Source organism: Cyanistes caeruleus, chromosome 3 (assembly GCF_971803275.1).
Source record: "Cyanistes caeruleus chromosome 3, bCyaCae1.hap1.1, whole genome shotgun sequence".
In the NCBI taxonomy this organism is placed as follows: Eukaryota; Metazoa; Chordata; class Aves; order Passeriformes; family Paridae; genus Cyanistes; species Cyanistes caeruleus.
Genome location: NC_141703.1, coordinates 88,222,070 through 88,249,282, shown reverse-complemented (window position 1 = coordinate 88,249,282; position 27,213 = coordinate 88,222,070). Strand labels below are relative to the sequence as shown.

General features: G+C 46.0%; 2 protein-coding genes and 1 pseudogene across 6 annotated transcripts in view; 2 read left to right on the top strand and 1 right to left on the bottom strand.

Annotated features, from left to right (window-relative positions):
* KPNA1 (karyopherin subunit alpha 1) overlaps positions 1-2,763 on the bottom strand; it is a 50,955-nt gene extending 48,192 nt beyond the window's left edge. The window contains exon 1 of one of the 2 annotated variants that reach the window (XM_086882782.1): positions 2,475-2,763. The gene's annotated coding sequence lies outside the window, so the exon portion shown is untranslated. Of the gene's footprint in view, positions 1-2,406 lie in introns of both variants that reach the window. The other variant, XM_086882783.1, reaches the window with a different exon arrangement.
* On the top strand, positions 2,695-19,142 carry FBXO40 (F-box protein 40). 4 transcript variants are annotated; one of them, XR_015284956.1, is made up of 5 exons: positions 2,764-3,466; positions 4,699-6,573; positions 12,588-14,483; positions 15,001-15,496; positions 18,457-19,142. XR_015284956.1 is itself a non-coding variant. In XM_086882776.1 (4 exons), exons 2-4 carry the CDS (start codon positions 6,550-6,552, stop codon positions 15,196-15,198), a joined length of 2,118 nt encoding a protein of 705 aa, XP_086738902.1. In that variant the 5' UTR covers positions 2,764-3,466; positions 4,699-6,549; the 3' UTR covers positions 15,199-19,142. The 4 variants fall into 4 exon arrangements, 2 of the variants coding, with proteins under 2 accessions (XP_086738901.1, XP_086738902.1); XR_015284955.1 differs by having other exon boundaries at positions 2,695-6,573; XM_086882776.1 differs by having other exon boundaries at positions 15,001-19,142.
* A 1,251-nt stretch (positions 19,143-20,393) lies between these two features.
* Positions 20,394-23,352, top strand: LOC147654319 (uncharacterized; annotated as a pseudogene).
* The last annotated feature ends 3,861 nt before the right edge of the window (positions 23,353-27,213 follow it).

The following is a 27,213-nucleotide window of genomic DNA, read 5'->3' as shown; positions in this document are numbered from 1 at the left end:
TAAGAACTTGTTTAGTTGCTTTTAAAGGTACACTTTTCTTTTGAGTTCTCAGAGATAGAAGTTAAGCCCCTTCAAGAACTTGTAAAACACTTCAGAAGAAAAAAAATCCCAACCCTGTGGAGGGACAAACAAAAATTTTACAGCAAGTCTGCAGAAACAGGACCATAAAAGAAAAAGTACCATTCTATTAACGTTAGCTTATTCAACAGAAGGGGAGGAAATTTTAGAAAATAAAGACAGAAAAGAGCACTGTATAGAAACAGCGAAGCTGAAATAAGACTATCAAATAACCTGCTTGAATAAACATTTACACTTAGTTTCTATAAAGAACCTTTCAGAAACTGCTACAACTGACTGTAGGACTTTTAGTTCTCATGGTGACTTGGGCCAGCGCTGCTGCCATGGGCTGTTGCTGCCTTTCCCGTTCCAAATGGACTAAACTAGGACTTCTCCAGGAACCAGCACTCAGCTGAATATACAGGACCACATGAGCATGCCAGCTCTGAAGTCATCAACACAGAGAACATAACAGCAGAAAAAAATCAACACATGGCACACTGACAGCAAGAGGTGAACACCATGGTACAGCGTCAGAATGAGAGATGGGATGTAACAAAAGACTCTTTTTTGAAGTTGGGGGGCTGTGGGGGGATGCCAAGCCCCCAGACAGTCACATCTCTCAGAAGTGAAGTATCACTGAATCTGTTTGAAAGACTGTGACAAGAAAATCCATGCTGAGAAAAACCTCTACCTCATGTGTCATCCTAAGTTACCGTGCCTCAGGCTAAGATTCACTTCCCCTGTGCCTATGGGTATGTCTAAAGGGTAATTAAAGGGTGCAACCACAGCTCAAGTAAAAACTTCAAAACTTGTTTTGAATGAGCTAGTTCACACATCAATGCAGGTGGTAACACTGAAAGGAGAACACAATGAAGTTACAATAAAAACAAGGCCAAATACACAAAAGATGAGCTTGATACAACCTATTAATTTACACAGTGCTTCATTAACTATTCTACTCCAACTACTAACTGCCAGAGGTATTTACAAAATAGCTTTAAAATAAAGAGCTTCTAAGGATAAAGTTGCAATCCCATTTCCTGAGAGCTCATAGACATATCCCAGCTTTGTTAAGTCTTTCATTAACATCAAGCAGTCAGAGCAGAAAATACGCCAGCAGACAAAAAAAATCCAGAGGAACAGCAGCTTGAATAAAGGATAAAGGGACCATTAAACACCACCATTCAGCACCATTTGGGAATTCTGCAGAAACAGCAGCCCAGTATTTTCACAACTCATGACGTATCTTTTCAGCCAGGAGTTTCATTTTCATGAAACGCCCTCAAGAGGCAAAGTTTAAAATCATTGTTACATGGATCGAGCTACTGGCAACACAGATCTAGAAACTATGAATGGGACGAGTTTCTGCGGTATATAAAGTCTCTGGAACAGGACAACTGGAAATGACTACCAAGAGCAAACCTTTCATCCTAGACAGGCAGTCAAAGAAATAACGCTACGGGGTGATATTTGCAGGGAGATGGCAGAGCTTTTTTTAAGATCAACTAACACCACTAGGGAAAAAATTTTAAAAAGCAAAAGCTTGGAAGATCCGGCAGAAAGTTTCCCTTCCCCTCCGCGGAATCAATTAGGTTGGAAAAGACCTCTCAGATCACCGAGTCCAGCTATGACCCAACACCACCATGTCAAATAGGCCAGGGCACTGAGTGCCACGTCCAGTCTTTCCTCAAACACCTCCAGGGGCGGTGACCCCACCATCTCCTTGGGCAGCCCATTCCAATGCTTAACCACGCTTCTCGTGAAGAAACCTCTGCTTAACCACGCTTCTCGTGAGGAAATTCCTTCTGATGTCCAAGCTACACCTCCCCTGGCTCAGCTTATGACGATGTCCCCTCGTCCAGCTGACGCCCTGCCTCTGTTCGCACCCCGTCCTGCCGCGGCACGGAGCAGCAGCACCGGGCCAGCCCGTCCCCGCGGCACGGAGTTGTCCAACACCGCGCAGCAACCACGGCGACTTCCAAAGCCGGCGCGCGGCCCCGCCACCGGCACAAGCCGAGAGTCCCTCCAGCCACGAGGAGCCTCTCCTCGGGCAGGGCACGACGGGCCCGTCTCTCCCCAGTTCCCCCGCGACGTGCGGGACCGGGTCCGGGTCCGGGCCCACGCGCGCGCCGCTCCCGCCGCGGCGGCCCCGCCCCGACCCGCGCGCGGCCCCCGCGCGCCTGTTGCGCGCGCGCGCGCACGCGGGCCGGGGGTTCACGAGAGAGCTCCCGCCGCGCGCGGCACCCCCGGCCCGGGCCTCCCCTCCCCCCGCCCCTACACAACCCGAGCCGCCGGCAGCCGATCCCCGCCCGGTCCCTCCTCCCGCGGGGAAGCGGCCCCGCGCACCGCCCGGCTGCCGTCACGCTCGCTCCGCCGGGGCCGAAGTAACGGAGCTCCCCCCCAGGCCCCCGTACCTGCTGCCGGCCCGGCGCGGCCCCGCGCTGTCTCCTCTCGGGCCCAAGGCGCGCGAGCGCCGCTCCCTCCCTGCCTCCCTCCTTCCCTCCCTGCCTGCCCGGCGCTGGCTGGTGGCGGCACTGCGCACGCGCGCGGAGCGCCGCGGCGCCCTCTGGGAGGGAGAGCCCTTCCGGCGAGACCGGCCGGCGGCGGCGGCGCCCTCCTCAGGACGGCGCGGCCCCGAAGGAAAGACTACGACTCCCGGCAGGCAGCGCGCGTGTCCCTGCGCGGGCGCGCCTCTCCCGCCACGGGGCACGCCGGGAGTTGTAGTGCGACGGGCGGCGGCGCCGCGCCCGGGAGGGTTTGGGGAGCGGGGAGGAGCTGCCGCGCGTCCCTATCCCGCCTGAGGGGTGGCGGCGGCTGGCCGGAGGGGTTGTGTGCAGGGACAAGGAGGCGGTCGTGGCCATGGCGCAGCAGCCGCCGGTTTCACGCCGGCGTGAAACCGTGTTAGGCCCCAACGCGCCGCCCGCCAGCGCCGCCGCCAGGGAGCTCCATGCCGGGAAGGAAGGGCTGAAAGGAGCAGGGATGCTCCCGGGGCTGTTACAGCCCAGGATAGCGCAGCGGGCTGATATTTCCACTTTAATTATTGCAGGTCCCGTAGTGGTGGCCTCGGTGTCACCGCAGACCGCGTCACTGCGGGTGCGGCAAGCAGAGGAGCCATTTCGCTGTGCCACGGGCGATGCCGCTGCAGCCACGGACACAGCGGCGGCCGCGGGCCGGAGAATCAGCACGAAAAGGCAGCACAGCTGCTGGTCAGCCACGGTGTATGATGCGACAGACACGTACATTAGATTGTGTGGCACAAGCTGGCCTGCACACCCACAGAGGAGCACAGGGTGACGCCAGCAGGAGAGGGAGCCCAAGCAGCACCCGGCAGGCCGCTTCCAGGCCCATCCCAGGATCCATCAGCCCACTAAAGGCCATTTCCAGGGGCACAGGGGCACAATGGCAGGTGGGAACCCACATTCAGGACTCAGAGAAAGGAACACCCTGTCCAGCCCCATCCCAGGGGAGCCTCAGCTCCAGAGCACCTTTGGGACTGGGGGTGTAACTGTGCTCAGGGGTGTGGGACGCAGGATGGGATGCAGGGGAAGAACATTTGGGGATTGCACAGGACTCATTAGGGAGTGTTTAGGACTGGAACCAGGGCTGATCTATGTCTGATTAAACAATGAAATCAAATAAATGGATATAGCCTACAGGAATAAAAAGGGCCAGTCACATGTAAATAGTTTGTGATGGTTTGTCCATGTCCTGCACCTGATCAGCGCAGCCTGTCAGGTCTTCTCACTGAACTTTTGCACTTTGCCCTGGGTGAGGAACTTGTGGCCAGAGCAGCACAGGGAATTGGCTACTGGGGGCCTGGAGAGGTTGGGATTGAGGGGCAGCTACTGGGCACTGCCCAAGCCCAGCTGCTGGAAGGAGACACACTGTACATGTGTGTAAATACTTCTATAAATACAGATATACACAGATGCTCACTAATGCACCTCCATCCTGCTCAGCTGGAGCAGGGCGTGGGATGAGGCTGTGTGGGAGTGCTCTGTGTGGATGCATGTGTAATCTGTGTCCATGTGTATTTGCTTAACTGGTGCATATGTGAATTTGTGCACGTGTCTATTGGGAATACAAACTCTGTCTGGCTATTGCCTAGACATGGGGCTGCAGCAGCCTCACCTCTCTTGGTTTATCAGACCTCAGACAATTTTGCCACATCAATAGATAAATATATTTGTGTACATATATACATTGGCATATTTCATAGGGCTTCATATAGAAGCACAGAATTTCTACCCATTGAATTGAGACAAGATAGATTAAAGCAGTCAGGCAACAGCTTTCTCCCAAAGCATTTGCACCAAAAAACAACACAAACCAAAAAACCAAACAAAAAAACACACAACAACAAACCAGTTCTGCTTTTCTTTCAGGGATTTCATGTTTCTTGCACTCTACCTGAGCACATCTGTAATGCAGCAGGAGGTCTGGTTACAGTATTGGTTGGCACTCCTGGTATACCTTGAATCAAATTAGCACAGTTATGGGTGGTAGCAGAGATCTTCAGGTTCTCCTGGTTTTGATAAAAGTCTGGTTTTAGGTGCAGCTGAGATAATGCAATGCAGGTCCAAGGATGAGTTCCTGTTTCCTGACTTTGTGCTCTTCTGCTCCCTTCTCCCCACCAAGTACCTATTTTCAGGCATGGTGAACTCTGTTCATTCTGCATGTCTTGTGATAACCTGCCCTTAACAGCCACCACAGATGACACCTTTTTGGATCACAGTCATCACCTGCAGGCAAGGATTTGCAAAACCTGGGGCCTTGTGTGGGGTGAGGCTGTTAAGCAGCATACCAGAGAGAGAAAGAGGGAAGGTCCAGGCTGTCTGGGTCTGTGTGGTCATGGAGCAAGGCATGGAAACAGCAAAAAGCACCACCAGACTTCCAAATGTCTGAAAGCAGAGATATCTGAGACCAGGCTGACATCAGGTGCTGGTAAAATTAAGACAGAAGGTAGCTTCATTTCTGACAACAACTTCTGATGCCCTCAGTGTTTTTGTAATCTGAGTTAATTCAGCTGGAGGGAATTTACTCTTAAACCAATACATGATTTTGAGAAGAATTTTTCATGCAAAAGCAAGGCACACCCTCAGCATGTTTTTAAACACAGCCTGAAAAAATGACAACATTGAAGGCTGATGAATAACCCTGAGCTGGGGGAAGAAGAGTGGAAGTGGACAGAATAAACAGATCACCCATCATGCTGTGATTGGGTTAAATTCCAGTTTAGGCATAACACCCCTGGCTCTTGTTTTCCCCAGTGCAATGGGATGCCAGAAAATGGTATCACGATAATACAGCCCTTTCTAAAAAAGGCCATGGAGCCAGACTGCTGACCATATTTAGCTCTACTAAATTGCGATTGGCACCAGCAAACCTTGGTTGTCACCCACTGACATTTTGTTCAGCCCTAAAAATGAAAACAGTTGCCTGCGCTGTTTCAAGCCCTGAGAGTCACTGGGGACTCTCAGACAGGGAAAGATAAGACAAAGTAACAAGTTCATTATGATTTAGGATCAAAAAGGCACCACAGCCAAAAGGGTTGTTCTGTGTTTCTGAGGCAGTGAGAGGTAGCGGCAAACAGCAGCAGGGTCACAAGGGATGTCTGCAGCCAGATGGGGTGAGCACCCACCAGGGAGAAGCAGCACCTGCCCCATCTGCACCCCTGAAGCTCCCTGGCATGGACAGCCGGTCCATAATCACCATCAATATGAAGTGCTCACCATGGGAGTCACCGTGAAATGCTTTAATGGACCCATGGCTGCAGTACAATATGACTGCTCCCTTTTGTTTCTTTGCTTCCCCGGATTTGGCTGAAGAAGGGTGATGCTGGGAGCTGTACCCTCAGACTTACTCTTGGTGTCTGGTGGGACCTTTTTACTGTGCAGTGGAGGGATTGAAGCTTGGGAGTCTCCTGGGGGTCCCCAGGAGGAGGGCATGTACCTTTGCCCAACTGCTCAAGCCTGGACCATTCCCACTCTCCTTTCCTTATGTCCACCCTGCCTGAACAGATCAGAAAACCACCACTGCTGTCTGTGCCAGGTGCTGCATCCAGTAACAATGGGAACTGGGTGACAATTCCGACTGCAGAAACCACAAACTGGTGTGGGCACCAAGGGGATTTAAGCTGTAAAGGGCAAACCTCCATCAGAGAGCAGCAGGGAGGGCTGGGAAAGGGGTTTGATCTTTTTCTCTCATGCAGAGGGTACAAAATACTGTTGGTTCTGCCTCTCCACTTGTCTGTGAAGTATCACTCCAGGAGTGACAGAGTTAACAAATACAGTGAAAGAGACAGCTCTGTAAGCTGAGCTACATGGTCACATGCACAGGTTTTATTTTTAACATCCCAAAACTACTTGATGTTTCTGCCTGGGCTTGCTCTGTGTCCTTCTGTTCTCTTCTCTTCCTTTGCTTGCAGTTCTCCCTCACCCACCTCACTTCAGTCCAGCTGAGCACAACCAGGAGAGAAGTGTTTGGTACATGCACGGGGACTCTATGATCAAGGTAAGGCTTTGTAAATAGAGTTGGAGTCTTTTTTGGACAAACCTTAATGCAATGTAATGGTTACTGTAGCAAGCTATGAAAATCAAGACATCTTCAAAACAGCCTTAGTAATTAAGATGAAATAGAATAATCATGAGATGTCTTAAATGACACTCTAAAACAGAGGCAGCTGGTAACTGGGAGCACTTCCGTGACATACTACTCTAAATAAAAAAAAAACCCTCCATAATATATTCAGTGAATTAGCTGTCATTTTCAGCACTCTATGCAGGATTTTAAAAAACTATGATGCTGATTGTAAGATGGGAGCTTCAGCAGGAGATCAGATGATAAATCAAAAATTCAATTTCTGTTATTTTCAGGAAACTCAGAGAAGACAAGGAGATATGGTAAGGGTCAGAGGAGAGGCAAGAGCAATCTCATGGCAAAAGTACTTATATGTAAAATTAAATTAGTTTTGTAGATTGAGACAGCAAACTTCCTGTTGGCAATCTAGACTGAATGAATGATGAAGTAAGAATTGCAAGAGTTAAAGGTACTACTGTACCATTTAGTCCTGTGACTGCTTAGCAATTTTTATTCATTATATCTCTTTTATTTTTATTTTATGACTTAGATCTTAGCCAATAGCTCTGAGATTCTTTACATTGGCCACCTTTCAGAAAAGTATGTTAGTGAGATTGTTACCAGAGAATAAAATAGAATTTGAGCCCAAAGAGAAAAAAACATGGTTTGGACCATAACCAACCCCCCCCCCCTCCCACCCTCCCCACCCCCCCACACTTTTTTTTCCTCAAACTGCGACGAAACTGGACCTATTATTTTAAAGCACTTGTTGAACTCAAACCAAGTCCAAACCCATTTCCTAGTTACTAATGCAAAGTGAAAGTTTGCTTGACTGTATCTACCAAGGGCAGCACAGGGACCCCTGATATATCCAAGGAGCAGCAGAGCAGCTCCATGTCACAGCCTGCTGATCTGCCTGTTTCCCTTAGGACTCCCCAGCATGCCCAGCACGAGATGTTGGTGCTGAGCTATCCTGCACAATGCCACCAGCCCAGGGGACCGTTTCAGCTTTTTTTGTGTGGGTTTCTCTCAGATGAGCTATGGCTACATTGTGCCAGGTAGGGAGGAGCAAGAAACATTACTGATCCAGGTCTTTTAGTGGGGAGTGCAGTGTGGGTTTCCCACCAGCAGTGCTCTGTGTTACCTGTGCCTCGCTACTCTGGAGTCTCCCTGCTCCTCCTGTAACAGCTTTAGTGCATTTCACCAGACAGAAATTGTATGAGCAAATATTGGTGCCACTTTACTGCCTGTGTACAGCATAGGTTTTCCAGGCAAGAGGGAGGCCTGATGGTGCAGCAGCTTCTCTTGGTCTCCATGGTCCTGCATGTCAGATGTAGGGAGCTGAGGAGAAGCTGATGTGCTGTTCTGAGAACTGAGCAACTGGCATGCTCCAGAAGAAAGGCAAGGAACAGGGACTGAAGTCCTTGTCCAACTGATGCACTATACTGTGAATTTATTTTTTTCAGTATAAAGCAATTCCAGCTTGTTCAGTAACTCTGAAATAGTGGTTATTGCCATGAAACACCAAACCTCATCCAGATGATCCCCAGGTAGGAAATACAGGCAGTAGCTCCCTAATTGTCACTGTTTCATCCTTCCATTGTTTGGCTTATTCTTGTTTCACAGAAAATCTTACTCCTCCAAATGTCTTATACTAAGATTTGAAGTTCACCAGGAACTTCATTGATTGCCCTGGAATCAAAGTGCCCCTGTAAAATCCATGTGAACTTGTTCAAGGTCACCTCAAAAGTAGGTCTTGCTTACACTCACTATTAGTGTTATTGATGAAAGTTTCATCTGTACCTTTAATTCTTCCTTTCCACCTGCCCTGAGCCATACCATACTCACTGCCTGCTTCTTTTAAAGCTTGGCTGGCAACTTGTATGTACAAGGTCAGTCCAAATGGCAACTGCAGAGCAGGAGTGCCATGAAGGGCAGTGACCCACTGTGCTGAGTGCCAAGGGGGTCACTCAAGCTGTAGCTGTCCCTGCTGTGGGTCTTGAGGTGTGGAGTTCAACTTATTTAGATGTTCCCATGATTCCAGGTGGTGGCATTCTTGGATTTGCTTTTTATTTTGTGTCTAAGGAGAGGACTTAAGAAAACTTGGGCTCCTGGAGTTCACATACAAATGCAGTACAGTATGGTTTCCAATGCCATAGTGTTTTTGTCCTCATCTCTAAGAAATAAAAATATCTATTTAGCAAAAGGAGACCCAAGCCCGATTTCTTGACAAGATTGGTAAGCAAGTAGTGGTTGAGGAAATGCAGTGCATGAAAGGAAAAGAAAATCATTCATTTACAAAGACTTACTTGGTGTCCTAGAAAATGTGATTCTACAGCTGGCTCTGCCAAAGTTTTTGTGCAGGAGGCCTGCAACTACAAGTGAAATGTAAGAGCCTTGGCATCTCTATGCTTGGTATTTTTGCTTGGCATTTACATATTTATATAAAATACCATATTTAATTCTATATATTTTCATATTTTAAAACTTTAATTCTATATCTGTTCTATCAAACAGAAGAAATATCATTTTTCAACCTCAAGTGCTCCTCTACTACTGCAAAGATAAATTAATTATTGTGAACACTGTCAGATCTAAGATAGTAAATATACTGACATGAAAATTCTTATATTGTAAGAAAATTAATAGCTGTATTCCCCTCAAGATTTCAGTATGATAAAGACGAGACAAACATTATAAACTAGGTAACAAGCATTAAAAGAAGTAGAGAACATTGCCTATCTGCCCTATACTTCACCAAAAGTATTCACATTCCTTCTGTTGTAACATTATATATAACTTCAGCATTCTTGGCTCCAGCATTTGGATGTGAACTTTAATGAGATTTTTTTAGGAGCTTGTTACCATGTTCTAAAATTTAGAAAGATTGTGTTATGTTCATTTGCAATCTCATCTCAGAGGCGCTCTTTAGGGTCATTATCTGGGTTTCTGGTGGCCCTTTTTAATATTTCTTCGAACTGGGAGGTATCCCTTGATTCTGGGCGAAGAGCTCAGGTACAGTGTAAGACCTTAGTATGTCATATGGTCAGTCACCTGCCAAATGAGAAAACACTTGTATCATTTTGGCTCATTGACTGCAAATTAATTAAATATATGCCTCCTGAAAATAAATTTTAATTGGTTTATAAACTGCAAGTTATTATCACTGAACAGGTCCCCTCCAGACACAGACGTAGCTGCAGTTAAAATAGCAGCTGTATATTTTTAAACCTTACTTGATTTGCTGTCATAATGGTCTAAAAATAACGATTTACCAAAGTGGACAGACTGTGGACTGCAATGTGCATTCTTTCTTCACTCAGTAGCTTGAACACAAATGAAGTAATAATTTCTGGTTTGTTTTTTTGTTTGTTTCCTAACCCAGACCTTGAGACATTTTGCAAGTTGTAAGGAATCAAGAAGCGTAGAGTTTAGAGAAATATTTTGTCTCCTGACTTACCTGTGTGTCACCTGCCTCTGGATGTTATATATCAAACCTACTGAGGCAAAATCTGTAAACTTTCTGCTGAGTGTTTTGAGTTTTTAGTTCGTGTACTTGCAATAATACCATCAAATAAACCACAGGGCCAACTAAATTAACAATTAAAATACAGAGCTCCTGATTACTGGCATGTCAGAATAGAGGAAGCATTCAAACCCTAATAAATATCAGAAAGAAACTCTCTGTCCCTTCTTCCTGTCCTCTATGTTCACAGATTTGACAATGAGAAGAGAGGAATAGATATCTTTTGTCTGAAAAGAACAGCATTTACAAGTTAGAGATGAGGTAAACTATACTAAAAAATGCTTGAATAATGAGGAAGACTGATTCTGCATCTGAATGCTGTGAGATGGTCACTTTTCATAAACAAAGCATGTATTTTTTTTCTCTACACATGATTTGGATGGGGTTTATTTCAGCATACAACAATGTAAAAGCAGGCTTCTATCCAGAATCTTTGCCATCAGTCCTTTCTGTGTTTTGGGGAACAATAAGGCCTATGCCTCTAATGTAGGGGCTTTTTTAATCAACTATTTCTCCCCAAGAGTTACTTTTTCAGTGGAAAGTATTGTTCACACAGTTGTGTTTTTATTGCAGTGTAATGTACCCAGCCTTTGTCTGACCTTATGCAAGTCATGGTTGGGACTATTTTTAGAGATTATATTTCCAGCAAAATGCTACAAGAATGAGAGCAGCAAGGATGCCGCCAATGTGAAATAAATCTATCTGTATCTCCTGCTCCTCTGAGCTGCATAAAAGTAGATGTAACTAAAGAGCCTAAAGAAGGACGGGTGCCACCCTAAACCACATGTATTTAAGGGCTTGGTGTGGTTGAGGCCACCCTGGCCAGCACCCTTGTGTCACCTCTGTGCAGAAGCCAGTGCTTCCCAAGGCAAGGCAGGGATGTTACAATGGGAAGTCTCAAAGTTTTATTTTCTACATTGCTGTCTTGAGCTCTTTCCCTGCAAAGGTGAAGGTACCTGAGCCTTATACCTGAGAGCGTAAGTTTGTCTCTGAGTAAAGGGACCACCAATTGTGTGTTCCTTTACTCTGCAGGGCCAAGAGGGAATGGGATTGATTAATTAGGAGATGTAAGCAGGTATTGATCAGCATCAGAAGCTGCAAAAGATGGAACAAAGTTGTGTTGAGCAATTAATGCACATGAAATTTTCACATGTAAGTGCTGGTATTTAGTGCAGGGACCCACAAGCATTGCCTTTCCCAGACACCTTTCCTTCTCCAGTGCTGTTCATGACTTCCACTGCCAGGGTGTAAAGGTGTGAAAGACACGAAGTTAAGGGAACACCTTCAGGAAAGAGAGAGGAAGCTTTTCACATAGAATCTCTTCCCCTGGAGCCTGAGCCCGCTTCCTCTGCAGCACACCTCTCCTCAGGTCTAGGTCACTTAACCATGGGTTTGCAAAAGAAAACACATCTAGGCAAACACTACTGTGTTTTCTTTAACCCTAGGAAAAATAAAACAAAGTCTAAATTGTTTTGCTACCAATGTCTGTCTTTTCTCAGAGCCAAGTGAGAGTCTATTGGGCCTATGGTAGTTCCTACTGCATGGAACGTGGCAGGGGAAGATCTGTCAAAATTTTTTCGTATTTTCACATAAAGAAGAAAAGTACCCTGGGTCCTGTTCGAAAACAAAGCTCGAGTTCCTCCTTATTGTTAGCTTTTTTCTTTCCACTAAGATTCACAGTGATTCCAGAACCAGCTGCTATAGTAAGGAGCAGGAAGTCAAAAGTTGGGAGGTTTCTACTTGCAGCAGGTCTTCTATAGGCCAAGTTACTGACACCAGCTGAAGGTATCCAGGGAAGTAGCTCCAGGTTGTGACTGAACAGCCTCTGGTTCTGTAAGCCAATAATTGGAGTCTAAGGGTAAATCAGGAAAGCAGAGTAAAGAAGGCCAGGAAATTAGCTCTTACCCAGGCAGTTTTTCACACTGGGAACTGGGATCCTGAAGATAACCCTCGCTCTTGACCTTGCTGGTGTAAAGCAAAGGGAGGTTCATTTGTGCAACATTCATGTCTTTGTGGGGAGATGAGAAGAGGCCTAGGCCAAATCTAGAGAGGAAAAAGGAATGTCATTTTTCCTACTCAATGCTGAGGAAGTGGGATGCTCCACTGTGCCCCTAGCAGTCTTGATTTCAGCACCCTGGTGAAATACTGGGACAGAAAACAGCTCATACCCTGTCTGCCTGAGCTAAGGAGTGAAGACCTTATCTGTATCTGTCCTGCTACCTGGCCACACTGTAACATGGGGATATATCAGAGGTGATATGTGACTGTATGGAGCTGGCAGTCACTTCCTCACAGCCCTGTTCCCACTAGAAGTGCATGTGAGCACCTCATGTGTGGAAACCAAGTATGGGCATGGAGGGTCTGTGGCCATCCTCATTCCTTCAGACAATAATTCTTGTCTTCTTGTCTTTGCCACACACAGCACCGGGCCCAGAAAGCTCCCCCTGGGCAACACAGGCACTGTGAGCGATGTTTCAGCCGGCACTGTCGCGCACCCATTGAGGTCTCCGTGTCCTGCATGGTGATCAGCTGCCGCCTCCACTGCGGGGCCACCTTCCACATGTGCAAGGAGGAGGAGCACAAATTACTCTGCCCCTTGGAGCAGGTGTCCTGCCTCAACTCAGCCTATGGCTGTCCTTTCTCCATGGCCCGCTTTAAGCTGGGGAAGCACCTCCAGGTCTGTCCAGCCAGTGTTGTCTGCTGCTCAATGGAGTGGAACCGCTGGCCAAACGTGGATTCAGACACAACCCTGCACAAGAATATTATGAAAGAGACCTTGAACGAAGAATGTCTGGACACAGCTTTGGCACTCAGAGACCAGAAGATACTTTTCAGGACTTTGAAAATAGCTGAATTATTTCCAGAGTGGAGGAAAAAGGATGAACTGGAGGAACTAATGGATCAAGCCATGGGTGGGGAAGCAGGTGCTGTGGGAGGAGCTGCCTGTGGTTCCCAAGAGAGCAATAACCAGTCTGAGCTCAGTCAGCGTGAGCGGGAAGATTTGGCAAAGGACAAAGAAGGAATGGACCTGGGGAGTTACAAAACCTGGGAGAACATTTTCAGCAAAGAGCTTCTGGCTTGCCAGGTAACGGGCTCAGCAACCAGCACAGGACAAAAGACGGAGGAGGCTTCCAAGAAAACAGCATCAGCCTCTCATGCTGCCAGCTCCACAGAAAAGGCAAAGGAAGGACCTGATGGTGCAGAAGAAGGAAAGGGCCAAAAGTCTGAACAAGTAACACCGAGTAGAGAACTGAATGGACTGGCTCCCTGGCAAGAAGGGGTCCTGGAAAGGCTGAAGAAGGAAGTCGGTGTAGCTGATTACAACATGTATCTGGTGCATCACGGGGGAATGCTCATCCGCTTTGGCCAGATGGCTGCTTGCACTCCGAGAGAAAAAGACTTTGTCTATGGGAACTTGGAAGCCCAGGAGGTGAAGACTGTCTACACCTTCAAAGTGCCAGTTAGTTACTGTGGCAAAAGAGCACGACTAGGAGATGCACTGGGTCACAAAATGCCAACTTCAGACAAGTCAGTGGATACCTCAGAACTGGGAATAAACGTAGAAGAACTACCTAAGACAAACATTGTTGAAGCCACGCTGCTGTGTGCTCTGGAAAAAGAGCTGAAAGGCCATGAGATCTCTGAAGCAAGAGGTATCGATGGACTCTTTGTGGATTTTGCAACACAGACATACAGCTTTCCTTTGGAGCCCTTCTCCTCTGGTGCAGTTCTAGCAGATGTTCTGGATGAAAACAGCCCACCAGAACTGCACATGGAGCTCTACACTGAATGTGTAACCAGAAGACACAACAAAAGCAGTTCAGCTTTCACATTCACTTGCAGTCATTTCTTTAGGAGGGATGAGTTCCCATCCCACTTCAAGAATGTGCACGCTGATATCCAGTCATGCCTGGATGGGTGGTTCCAGCATCGCTGCCCACTGGCCTACTTGGGATGTCCTTTTGTCCAAAATCACTTCCGCCCTGAGGGACTTAAGGCCAAGGTTATTTACAGCAAGCCTCTCAAGACATTTGCTATTAAGCCAGAGGTGGACACCATACTTGCTGAACCAGGCAAGTGCAATTTCACAGTGGATAGTCGAGGGAGAAACAAGGACTTGCTGAGCAGCCTCCCAGTGGAAGTGCTCAAGTACATTGCAGGATTCCTGGACAGCTTCAGTTTGTCTCAGCTATCACAAGTATCAGTGCTCATGAGGGACATCTGTGCCACTCTTCTTCAAGAGAGGGGAATGGTCCTGCTGGTCTGGGAGAAAAAAAGATATTCGCATGGTGGTACTTCTTGGAGAGCTCGCAAAAAGGCAAGTGACTGAGACACTGGGAGAAAGAGTCATGAGTTCTCTTCAGATAAACAATAGGAATAACAAGAAAAGCTGCATATAAACCTGCAGATGTGGGAAAGGTTGATGAGGTTGTGAATTTGCACAGGGGTTTGTTGTCAGGGACCAGGGCTGTAGAGTGCAGTACATCTAGCAAAAGGATGAAGGTGTAACTAGACATTTTCTGACCAGCTGCAGGTCCCCACCCAAGCTCATCTTGGGTAACCCTTTTGCATATGCACCATTTCTAGGCACTGACAACTAAGAATTCCTGATTATCATCCCCATTAAAAATGGCAGGTGATAACTAAAGCAGCAAAAGCAGCAAGTATGAGGTACATAACAATACAGACCCCATCTTCACTTGCTATGCCAGCCATTCACAATCAGATGTTCATTAGAGTGTCCAGAGTGGGTAATGCACACCCATTATAAGCATAGCCAGGTATTTAAAATCCTTGTTTTCTCTCCCCAATTCCTGTCCCCTCTCTTGCATTAGATCTGGCAGTTCAGCAGCCTGTTCTCCAGAGTTCACAACTGGCAGCGCAGTGACGTCCCGAGCATGTCGGAGCACCTGAGGAATTGTCCCTTCTACCAGGCAGAGCACAGGACGGACCCCGTGCTGCTGACGGGCATGACTGAATCTCGGGAGCAGACTCGAAAGACTTTGGTCTCTACTTTCAAGCACAGAGTCTGAACAGCTTGCTTCCCCTCTGCCATGCTTCCTTCAGGGCTCCTGAGATGAAGATTTGGGGATTCAGATGTAAAGATTGTTGCTTCCAACTCTCCTTTGGACCTACAAAATTGGCTTCTCCCCAGCTGCGTTTGCAACATCTGCTTTTTTTTTTCTCCCCTGCATTAATTTGTTAAAACTTCAACCATTGCTTACTAACATCACATGCTTTCTGTTTATGTTTCTGTTCCTGGTTTGATACAGCATCTTGAAGAAAGCAATGAGGATCTTATTTGAAAACAGCATTTTTACTTCCTTGAAGGTAGGCTGCTGCTCCTGTACTATGTGCCTGAGGGAAGCAAGAGCAGTTAATCTATTTAGCTCAAATAAATCTGAAACACCTTAGTTTTGTCTGGAAAGCCAAGTTCTTGGAGCACAAGTAGATGCTCTCCTGCCTGGCAGACCTGGGGACTGCTAACCTGCTCTGAGACATGAGCAAAAGAAAAGGACACCCCAAAATTACGTGAATTAATTAGAACTCTGGTGAGAACTTGGGAATTCACTGTGCAGCCACAGACCATCATTTAGGACCCTAACTAAAGCAAGCAGGCCTAGCTGAGTGCAAGCCTAAAGCTGAGCTCGTAGGAGCGTTCAAACCAAACCAAAGCAAACAAACTTGCTCTTTGTTAGAAGTAATTTTAGAGACTCAATTGACTTTTTATATTTTAAGGTAACAACTTTCTGTGGTTTATCTGAAAATTCATTAAAGCTATTAAAGAATATTTGAAGTAATTTTTAAAATGCCTAAAATGCCTGAAAAAAATGAGTCTTGCAGTTGTAAATTGCAAATTCTAATTGTAAGCAACTGGAAACAGGATGTCAAAGAAATAATATTCTTTTCCATAAAAGATAAGTAATTCAGTAGCCCATTCAGAAAAGTATGGGTAATATTTGCTTCAATTAAATGGGCTAGAGCATAGAATCTTTTTTTTACACAGCAGAAAAGTGATTAGAATTTGGTTTATCTTTTAATAAATACACTAACTTCAACCAGAATGGGCTTGCTGAGGCAACAGATGAGAGAAAACAGGCATGTTACCAGCAGTGTCTGTCTCATTACACTATTTGAACCTATTTCAGTGGTGCTAGTCAGAAATGGCATGGATGTGGTGGTGGGTGAGATTCCTCTGAAATGGCCATAGACTTATTTGTCAGCTTGGGACAGTTTCCAGCCACTGCACAGCCACAGGGTGCTGACTCACCCCCTTTCTTTTTGAAGCTCATAGAGAGAAGTGTGAGCTCAGGACTGAAGTCCGGCTTTCATCTCTCTCTTGGGTAAGAGAACCTTGTTGAGAGCTGGGATATTTGCTGGACTACTGCTCTTCTCACCTGGGCTGGCCAGGTGCAAACTGGCTCTGGTAGATGGATGAGTGCCACACTTGCCATCCTCAGCCCCAGTGCTGAAGGAGCCCCTCTTACCCAGAGAGGCTGCTGAAGAACCTGAGCTGAGTGCTTGGTAATCGAAGGCATGAATTGTGTGGTGACCCAAACCACTCTAAGGGCAGCTCAGCTTTGTCTACACTAGCAGCTTAAGTGGGCCCTGTGAGATTTTTAACCATATGAGGATGTTTTTTATCTCCAGATACACACCCTCAGGAGCATACAGTATGAGAAGTGAGGACAGTGGAATGGTCTCGGGAAAAAGAAAAGCAGCAGGTTTTTTGTGTTGTTGTTGTTGTTTCGGTTTTTTTATGCTACTCTATTTTTTGCCCCTAGAGATCCTTCCTGGGAAGTCTCATAATGCTCTAGATATGAAAATAAACTCTGCACATGCATCCTGCAGAAAACACAAGTAGCATCCCAGGTTTATGAAGAGGAAACTGAAGGAGATGAACACAGGGAACCTAAGCTGGACCAACAGCAGTTAGAACCAGATGCTTTGATCCTTCATCCCTGAGGCTTAAGCCACTGAACAAAAACAAACAGTCCATCCTTTAAAGCTGCTGACAAAAACTCACCTGTCCTCAAAACGTTCCATATAACATAAGTTGCCCAATATTATCTCCTTGTCTGACCGAGCAAAATTGACAGATGTGGAAATATGCAGCCAGAATTTCTAGACTTCCTAGGTCTCTAGAATTCCTAGGTCTCTACATCAGGGCCTCATTCTTCACTTATCATGTATCTGATTTTGAAAGATGCTGAGCACCCAACTGTTGCTGCAGACCACAGTATATGCAAATGCATACCCAAAAAAATGGGTGCCAGATTCTCTGCTGGGTGCTTGAAAATGGAGCCACTTGCTTTTATGGATAATTTGGGGAGGGTGGAAAAAAAAGTTGCTTAAATAATAAGATCTAAGAGTAAGTCAATGTTCAAGGCTGGCTTGAGGCACCATGAAAAATTTCAGCCTGTTCTTGTCACTCCCTGCTCCTGGAGATGGCATGACTTCAGTTCCAGCCTTATTACAATAGGTCCTGCTTCTTCCCTCCACAGGAGATGCCTGAGTCAGACTTCAGGGGCAGGCAACCTTTGGAAATTCAATGGTTGATGGTGCAGGTCAGAGTTAGGAATATGGGAACCTCTACCTCATGGGATCATCCAGGGTGTGCACAGAACATCCAGGAGATTGGATCATTTCCCTTCTGGTATTCCTACAGGGCATGCTGGAGGAACACACGATGTTCATTCATAGAGAGACATTTGCTCCTGTGAATATATAGGTGTATTTCTGTAAACTCTAAATTTGATTAAGTAACCTTCAGCACATCCAGTGAAAGCTGAAGATCCACAACCAAAATCTTCAGGTTAACCCTGAAAATCTTTGGGTTAACCTGATCTGGGAGAGGCAAAGCTGTACAGGGAAGGGGAAATCAGCCTTCCATATCTGCATACTCGCCTGGTAAATGTCAGCAGGGAGCTGCTCCTCACTTCATCCCAGCCTTACCAGGAGTGGAGAGCTGTGGGTTGGTGTCAGATGCAGCTTTATTAGTCTAAGGGTCATGCCAAGCTCGCTCAGTGTTGATGGTCCTGCCCATTAGCAGAGTCAGGAGGATTTAGGAGCTGGATGGAACTGAATTTTCCTACACTCTGTGTCTTGGTGAGCACAATGCTGGCTTATTTAAAAGGTGAGAGGCTTCAGTTTGGGCTCAGCAAGTCCTTATCTCCTGGTTTAAGTTTGTAATTTGGCCAAGAAAACTTTGTCTATATTTCAGCTTGAGGAATTTGATTAGAAGAAACTGAGCATTTGGTGTTTTTCAAAATAGTCTATTGTTTTGGCAGGGTCTGAACTGGAAAAGGGGACCCATTCCAGCAGAGCATTGAGGCTGCTCTCAATCCAGCCCCCACACTCTGGATCTTCATGACTTTGATCTTGTTTGTGCTGTCCACAAGTCCTGTGAAGTGCAAGAGCAATACTCCACAGACTCCAGGCTGGCGTGTCTTGCAGTGTTTCCTCTCACTGGAAAAGTGGAAGTGAAATGAAGGCATCGTGGAAACCAGAAAAGTCAGAGTAGGGCAAAAAAAAACCCATGACAAGAGAAGACGGGAAACAGAAAAGGTAATGGGTTTGGATGGAGAGACCTTCCTCTTTGTAGGTGGTGTAGGAGAGGCAAGAGGAGACAGGTAAAAAGGCACAGGAATGAAAGGAGTTGGGATGTGCTGCCAGAACCAGAGGTTTTCTGGATAAAAGCATTTCCTTGAGAGAGAAATTCCCTGTTGGTGCTATGCAGTAACATGGGGCAGGTGATAATTTTTAAGGGGTGAAAGGGCATGTGACCTACTGACATGTATCCTAAGTCTGGGTTGAAGGAAGGAATTTTTTGATGGACCTCCAACTCCCAAAACTGAATGGGCACAGATAAGGTGAAGTTTATCTGAACGGTGCCTGTTATTTTGTGAAACTCTGTAACTCTTTGTTGTGTTCTTAAGAATAAAAATTATTATGGTAAAAAAAAAATGCATTCAAATTCAGGTCTTAGCTTGTTTTCTTGGCTTCATCACATTAATATGTTTTGCCTTTAAATCAGGTGTGGCAGCTTCTGTACTCTCAAATTCATTATGTTTCTGTCCTCTGCTCTGTTCTTCATAATCATTTTCCTGGTTGAAGATTTTTATTTTTATATGTTTTATATTTATTTAATTTTAACAAATATTTTTAGGTTTGACCCCTTCCTCTTTGTACAGCCATTTTCTCCTTCCTGGTTCAGTTATTTACTTAAATGAAAAACTATATCTTCTTTTAAAAATCCATTTTCCATATTGATGCTACATTATATCTACAAACATATCAAGAGAAGTTTTCCCCTTACTCTTCACTTTGTGGTGTTCATCCAGGTAGCTACAAAGGGGCTTTTGCTTCTTGGCTTTGCATGTTCCAGAGACACTGCACATCTCTGTCACAAGTTCTGAGCATCTTTCACATACAGTTTCCTTACCAATGCTCCACACTAAAAGAGTCTCAAATTCCTTGGGGTTTAATTTCTCTTGAAACAAAACATGCATATGCAGTGCAGGCTTATTCTTATTTATCTTCTCACTGAATTTATATGTAAGGAAATTATGATTGCATGCTCCAAATTTATTTCTGATGGCCACCTGCTCTATGACTTAATTGCTATTTACAACTAATGAATCTTTTGTAGGTTCAGTGATGGTTTGGTGAAGGAATTTGTCATGTCATGCTGAGAGTCATAGGCCTGAGGCCCATTAGGATGATGAGAGATGATTCACTGGCCCATAACTCTGAAGTTACTTTCCCCATGGCAGCAGAGCTCTTACTGGGGTATCTCTTTTCATATTTGTTCTCTTCCTACATAACCAGATATGAACTCAAGCAGTTCATGGCTGACACTGAGCTGCACCAGAGAAAAGCCCCTTTTAGCTTTCTGAGTTCCATCTAAACAACTTGTAACATCATACATATGATATCAATGAACTGGTTTTATTTTCCTTTCTGCCAGTCCTGAACAGCAGAATTTTCAACATCAGGGATGACTGTTATGCTACTGTGTTCCTGGTACTTGCATGATATCTAGTTTACACCCTATATTGTTTCCTACAATATTTAGAAGGTGGTTGCAAAGATAATGGAGCCAAGGTCTTCTCAATAGTAGCAGGTGATGTAGCAGGGGACAGTGGCAACAAGTTGAAACTTGGTAGGTTCAGGCTGAACTTCAGGAACAACTTTTTTGCCAGAAGGGTAAAAAAGCAGCACTGGAATGGTTCCCCAGAAAGGTGGCAGCATCTCCACTCTTGGAGGGTTTCCAGATATGGCTGGACAAAATTATGGATACCTGACTGAGTCAGAGGTTGGACCAGAGACCTCTGGAGGTCTCCTCCCAGCATCACTTCTCTGATTCCACAGCATCGCTTGAGATTCCCCGCAGTGCACCGGTGTCTGCCACTCTGGCCTCACCTGCTTCCCTTAGCTGAACTGGATGGTTCTTTGGCTACTGCTATTGTCTGCTGCTGCTTTTCTCTGCACAATGAGTGTATTCTTTCCCCTTGATGTCTAGACCTCTGCTTATGGATACCTCCTGATCTGTCGTCACCTAGTGATTTAAGAGGTTTTCATCTCCCTGAGCAGGAAAACAGATACACGGTGCTCTCCCAGCACCACTGAATGGCTCTCTTGAACTTGATGCCTTCATGGTAAAGCTGTGCTTTGTTGGAATATGTGTGTGCCCTCTGAGAGCACAGATAATGCTGGACAATAACCTGTAGGGCCAGGGGAACACAGGGGAGTGTGTCTCCGACTGGCAGGGACTCACAGGGTGTGCTGATAGGTGTGTGATCTTACCCTGGAGAGGCAGTGGGAGCACCAGGCAGAGCAGCTGGCCACATCTGACAGCTCTTGGCTCCTAAGCATAGCTTCTGCAGGAAGAGTTAATATTCCTTGTGAGGACTGAACTGGTGAGTGAGGATGGGACTGGAATGCAAAGGGAAAGTCTGCATCCAGACCCCCTGCAGCTGTAGCTGGGGGTAACCATGTTTTCCTGCAGATGTGTCTCCATGATTTTAGCTGGCCACAGCAAGGGTGAGTTCTGTTACTGTGAGGAGAGGAAACAGACCAGCAGAGAAGCCAACTTCTCTCCATGTGTTTGAAATCCAGAGAAAAGACAGTAGTTAAACACCATCAGAGCTCATCCATTTCCTTTCTCGCAGCTGGTTTTATTCCTGGTGATGTTTCTTCCTGCAAAGCCAGGGCTGAATTGGCAGCTACTGGTGGCACTACACACCCACTGGGCTAAAGTGGAGCTGGAGCCGGCTCATGCGACTGCAGAGCAAATTCTTTCCAGCTGAAGAAGGTTTTGCAGGGACTGCTTTCAAACGCTGCAAGTTTGGAAGGGCTCCTTGACCCCAGCAGTTGTGCCTCATTCCCCTGCTGCCTCCAGGCACCCAAGCTTGGTGCAGGAAGAGTTAATAGGTTTAAAAGTAGAGTGTTTTTCCCTGCAGCTTTGTCAGTGGGAAAGTGAAGCAGCTCTGGTAGCCAGTGTGGAGCTTCTCCTGCACCCCCACCCCTGTAGTGAAGGTCACCCAGTGAAAATAGAGTCTTCTGAAAGATGAATGCTCTTCCAGAGAGGAAAATGGTACAGGGCAAGAGGGATCTATTGACAGTCAGTATCCAACCCCACACAGAATCCCTGCTGGGTAAGGTCTAGGATGGGGAGGAGGTGGACTCTGAGGTCCCTACACACAGCTTTCAGCAGGCTGGTGAGGGCCCTGCCTTATGTCCTGGCTCATGGTCACTCTGTGCCTCTCCAGCAGTGTCACCATTGCCCTGCTGCTCAGAAAAACTCACTGCAGCAGTCAAGGAGGGAACATTGCTGACTACAGGTGACCAGGTCGCCAAAAGTCCATGTAGATGTATCAAAGCTGCTAGGAAGTGGGGACCCATCACTTGGCTGCAAGGACTGAGTCTGGGGGACAAGAGATGTAGCATTTGTTTGTGTGTCCACCCCACAGCACCAGGCCTAGCAATCACCCAGCATACCACCACTCCCAACACCCACTGTCACAGCTACTCATCTTCTTTCTCTTGTGGACCGGCTTTTGTACTGTGCTATCAGTAAATCAACTCCCTGTTTTCCTCCTCCAGAATTTCCAAGAGCTCATGTCATTCCAGCAGTGGCATCATTCAAGAGAGATGTGATGACTAGTTTGACCTGCCACAACACAGAAATTCCTCTCCCAAACACGTACTTCTCCAGCCACTGGCAAAGTGGAGGTGGCACCTCCAGCATCACCTCCTGCCTCAGCATCAGCTCAGTCTCAGCACAGGCACCAGCCACCTACAGCTGCCCTGGCAGAGCCCATCTGTCTGAATGCCCATCTCAAGGCACCAGGTTGGCATCAGGGGCAGAGGGGTGAGTTCTTCATCCTGCCCAGAACTCCTCACACCTCATCTACCCACCGTGGGCATCAAAACCTCTGAGTCACTCCACATCTTCCTGGTTCCCCATGCTTTCTTTCTGCTCTCCTCTCACACCCATTCTCTCTGTCCTTCTCTACACTTTCATTCTTCAGCTTTTATTTGACCCCCTGAGGTTCTGAGGGAGCAAACATCTCATTTCCTTCAGAGGAAAAGAGATTTTATGACTGAAGGTGAAGTGACAGAGCAAAAGTCTGTAGCGAGTGGGCTGGACCCCAGTGGACAGGCACAAGAAAACAACCATGCCCCAAGGATTTAGACACACAGCTGGACCCAGTGTTCAGCTGGAGGCTGATGCTGCTAGAGAACTACAGCAAAAAATGCTTCCCCCTGTTGGAGCTGTTTGGGTTCACACTCTCCTTGCTGATGTCATATTGTTCCCGTGTCTCCTTCTGACCCAGCAGGGAAAAACAAGCCATACCTGCCATTTAACGAGTTATGACACATCAGTGCAGCCAGTGCAACTGGCCCTGAGTCTGGGTGGCTTTGGCTCACTTGTTTCCTGTCACATGTGTGTGCCTGACAAGAGCACGGCCAGCTGCTGGGGAACACGCTTGCTTAGCTGTGACAACTCGCTGGCCATTCCACTGCTCCAGGTAACACAATGCCACTGACCCTTCTCTTTCACTGCAGAGCAAGGGAGATCCCAAGGACAGGTGGGGACAGGTGTTATTGCTGCTGTCATCTTCATCACTGACCTGTTCACTATGCTCAGGAGAAGAGCAGATGAGAGTTTAAAATGCTGAGCCTCTTCCCTCATGGTTGAGATGCAGAGAAGAGCATCTGCCTCTCCCCTGCACAGCTGCTTAAGAGAGATGGAGGTCAGGATATCCCAGGATCCTGCAGGGAGAGGCGGGGAGTGGATGAGCTGGAGACTCATTTCTGGTGGAAGGCAACATGAGGCGATGTTTTGCACTGCTTCAGTCTTACTGCATTTTACTTCTTTTTTTGTTTCTCTCTCCTTTTCAGATAAACCAAAGCCTCGGCAACTTCGAAGGGCTTCAGAATAGAGGACACCTTTGTGCCGCTCATCTGCAGCCCTTCGCCTCCTGTCCCTTGACATATCCTGCTCAGAAAAGCCAGCCCTGTCCAAATATTAACAGAGCACTTGGTTAGTATGAGAGGGGGAGGGCTGCCCTTGGTGGGGGAGCTGAGTGACCACTCAGGGATGGACTCACAGGAAAACACATCTTCATCCAGGGAGGGCAGCCCGGACAGCCTCAGCTCCGTGCTGCATTGCTGCCTTACAGACAACAGCAAAAGCTTCTAGAAACACCTCTTCCCTGCTTTCAGAGAAAATTACAGGGCATGTAGGTGTGTTTGTACCAACTGCATATATGTGGAAATACAGGTACATGCACGTATGTGGTAAGTAGATGTAGAGCATGGATGTAGATGTGTACCTCCAGATGTGTGTAAGTACAGTTGGTCAATGTCTACAAGGCATTAACCAAGATCTTTATGTATTTATGCATTTTTTGTGTGAAGCTGAGCATGTATGTAGGCAAAAATTGGTACTGCAAAATGGTAAACCCTCAAGCAGAGGAAGTTAAGGGTTAAACTAATGGCAAATCAAGCAGTTAGAAAAACAGGACTCCTCGGGAGAAAGCTGCAGTAAAATTTTTATTATTAGACATTTCACTGCTGGGAGTTTACAAGATGAAGAATACCTGAGTCTGTAGCTGTGGAAGAAAAAGACACAATTCAACACTTTTCTGGCCTAACAGGGAATTTGAAGGTTAACACTAAAAAATCTTGTATAAAACCAGCAGGGGGGAAAAAAAAGCAGAAGGAAGGGGTATGGAAAGGAGGTATATGGCACACAATAAAAGTGAGAATTTATGAGGCATACAAGGTGATAAGGAGTGTTCAAAATAATCTGGAAAAACTGGATTGCTGCAAGTACTAACGGCACTTGGAAGCATTTTTCAAAATACGTTGAAAACTAAGAAATAGCAGTGAGGGCCTAGGTTCTTACTGGGTGGATATAGGTAAAACTGTTGATAGTGAAGATTTTTGATGGAGGCTTCTTGATACAGAAAAGTTAGTTGTTTGTATATAAACAGATTTGTGTATTGACACTACAGGATGATAGTAAAAAACTTCTTCATCCTTCTGCAAACTAAGGAAAGTTTTAACATCATCTATTAAGCATAAGTATTTTCAGAACAGTAGCCAAGCAGATTCGCATCTCAGAATCATAAAAAAACTTGACTGAGTAGGCACCTGGCCCAGTGGAGTTAGGTATTTAAAAATCCTGGTGTTCTAGAGAAATCCCAAGGTCTTGGAAAAATACGTGCCAGTGTCCAGAGAGAGAAAGGGAGATGACACCTGACTGTTAGATGGTTCTGTAGTAATAATCATAGGTAAGAGAGTGTGAAGTTATTACGAGTTAGCTAACAGATGCTCCAACAATTGATATAACTTTCATCATTTAGTACAAAAAAAATTAAAAAGTTCTGAAAACCAAACCTGACTTCATTCTTTGACAAAATAATGCATTTGACTGATGAAAGCACTGGTGCAAACAAATCAAGAAACTGTAAATTCTGAAGAAAAAAGAATAGCATCTGTATACATCACAATTTGCATTACATGGATTAATTAGCAGCTAACAGGCAAAACTTCGTTGTCCAAAAAGAAGCACCAATCACTGCTGAAAATGTGTGTCTCTCTGCAAGAACTGTGATGTTTAATAATTGCATCAGGAAATACAACGGTAAAAAACACTGTTGATAAAATTTGCAAATGTCAAGGTCAGTAGCTAAAGGAGAGGGAGTCCCTCAGATGAGCACGAGTCACCCGGCCAGGTGAACATCCTCAGCCAAGACAGGATGCTCAGTGGTGTTAGTGGAGTCTCTTCAGGTCCTGGACCACCATGCTCTCTCAATGCTGCTGATCCTTGAATCCCTCTGAATTGTCTGACCTGTGGGAACACCTAAGAGTGGCCAGGGGCAGAGTGTAACTGCTGCTGGAAGCACTTTTTGCATATATCCTTTCCTCTTCACTTTTGATGCTGCTCTTCTGGCTCAGGACTCACGGAAGCTTCGTGGATGTCTCCTGCTGGACTCGGAAAACCCCAGATGGGTGTGTGACCGCTGGCTCCCGTGCAGACAGAGAGGAAGAACAAGCTGCCAAGAGCAGGAGCCTCACTGGCAGCCACTGGAGAAGTCACTGTCACCTGTGACTGACAATGAAAGGCCAGCAAAGCCTGAAGCTGCTGCACTCACCCACCGAGAAGCCGCCCACACGGCTCTTTATTATCCTGAAAGCCTGGAGAGGGTCCAGAGCAAAATAACAGGAGCAATTAGGAAGGTCAGGCAACGCCTGACAGGGGACACTCTGAGCCATTGCTCTGGTCTGGCTAAACCAGTATCTCTCAGTCACACCACAGAAAACACAGAGCACTGGTGGCACCGTCACCTGCAGAGAAAGGCACAGTGAGACTCAACCACTGCAAGTTATATTTAGGCACATTCAGAGCAGAATAAGACCTCACATCCACAATAGTGAGGATGACTGTCCTAGCTATCAGTCAGTAAAAGGGGTAGACTGACTTTTGAGGTATTCAAATAAAGGTCAGTTTAGTTTTATAAAGCTGTCCTTTCATAATAATAATTTAAAAAAATTAAAAGAAAAAAAAAAAGAAAACTAATTACATCAGTGAAAAGAGACGCTGGGTAAATTTCCAAAGCCTGTGTTACACCGGAAATGGGAGCTGGCAGTTTGTCTGCCTTTTTGGCTCATGAACTTGGAAGGAAGGAAAAATAATGGAGATATGAAGAAATGCATTAGGAGTGGCCCTATTCTTCATAAGGAAAAATATACCATGGCATTTGATTTTATTTGACTACCTGCTCTCTGATATTCCCCACTAGAGTATGCAATTACTGTGTCCCTGGCAATTACTGTGTCCCTGAAGGTCTCAAGCTGGATTTAAACCACAAAAACAAGTGAAGCAGATACTCTAAAGCAGAAAAAAGTAATACTCACTGATAAACAAGGTGACCTTGTGCTTAACAGCAATATTCATTCCATTTTAAATATAAAACACTTATTACAGAAAATGTCACTGAGACTAGGAGTGCATCAAATATAGACTTGATTGCATTAAGAAGACAGGGATAAATAATATTAGTCATTCTGCTTCTCTGGGAGACAGCCATGCTGCCTTCCAAGGTCAAATGTGCCGTGGCCAAGTGCCACATGGCATCACTGCCTGGCCACGTGGGTCGAGGAGCAGGAATCTGGTCATCATCTGATTAGCTGCTGGGCACACCAGACCACTGTAAGGCACACTGTGTCTGTGCAAATAAATATTAAATTTAGGTGTTTAAAACTAACTCTTTAGGAGAATTGTTGGGTATAAGATACAAAATTTTATACGTGTTTTGTCAACCTGCAAAACAAAAGATTAAGTTCTTTGCGCTGGAGCCAACAAAGATTACTTGGAGGCTGTGGCTGCATTGTTTTGTGGATATGGACAAGCCAGAACGTCTAAGGTGGTATTAAAAGAGCAGACATTTTTCAAAGAATAAAGCCAAGCTCAAGATTATCTTTTCCCCATGGGTTCCACTTGTTTGATTGTGCCACTGCTCATTCAATTT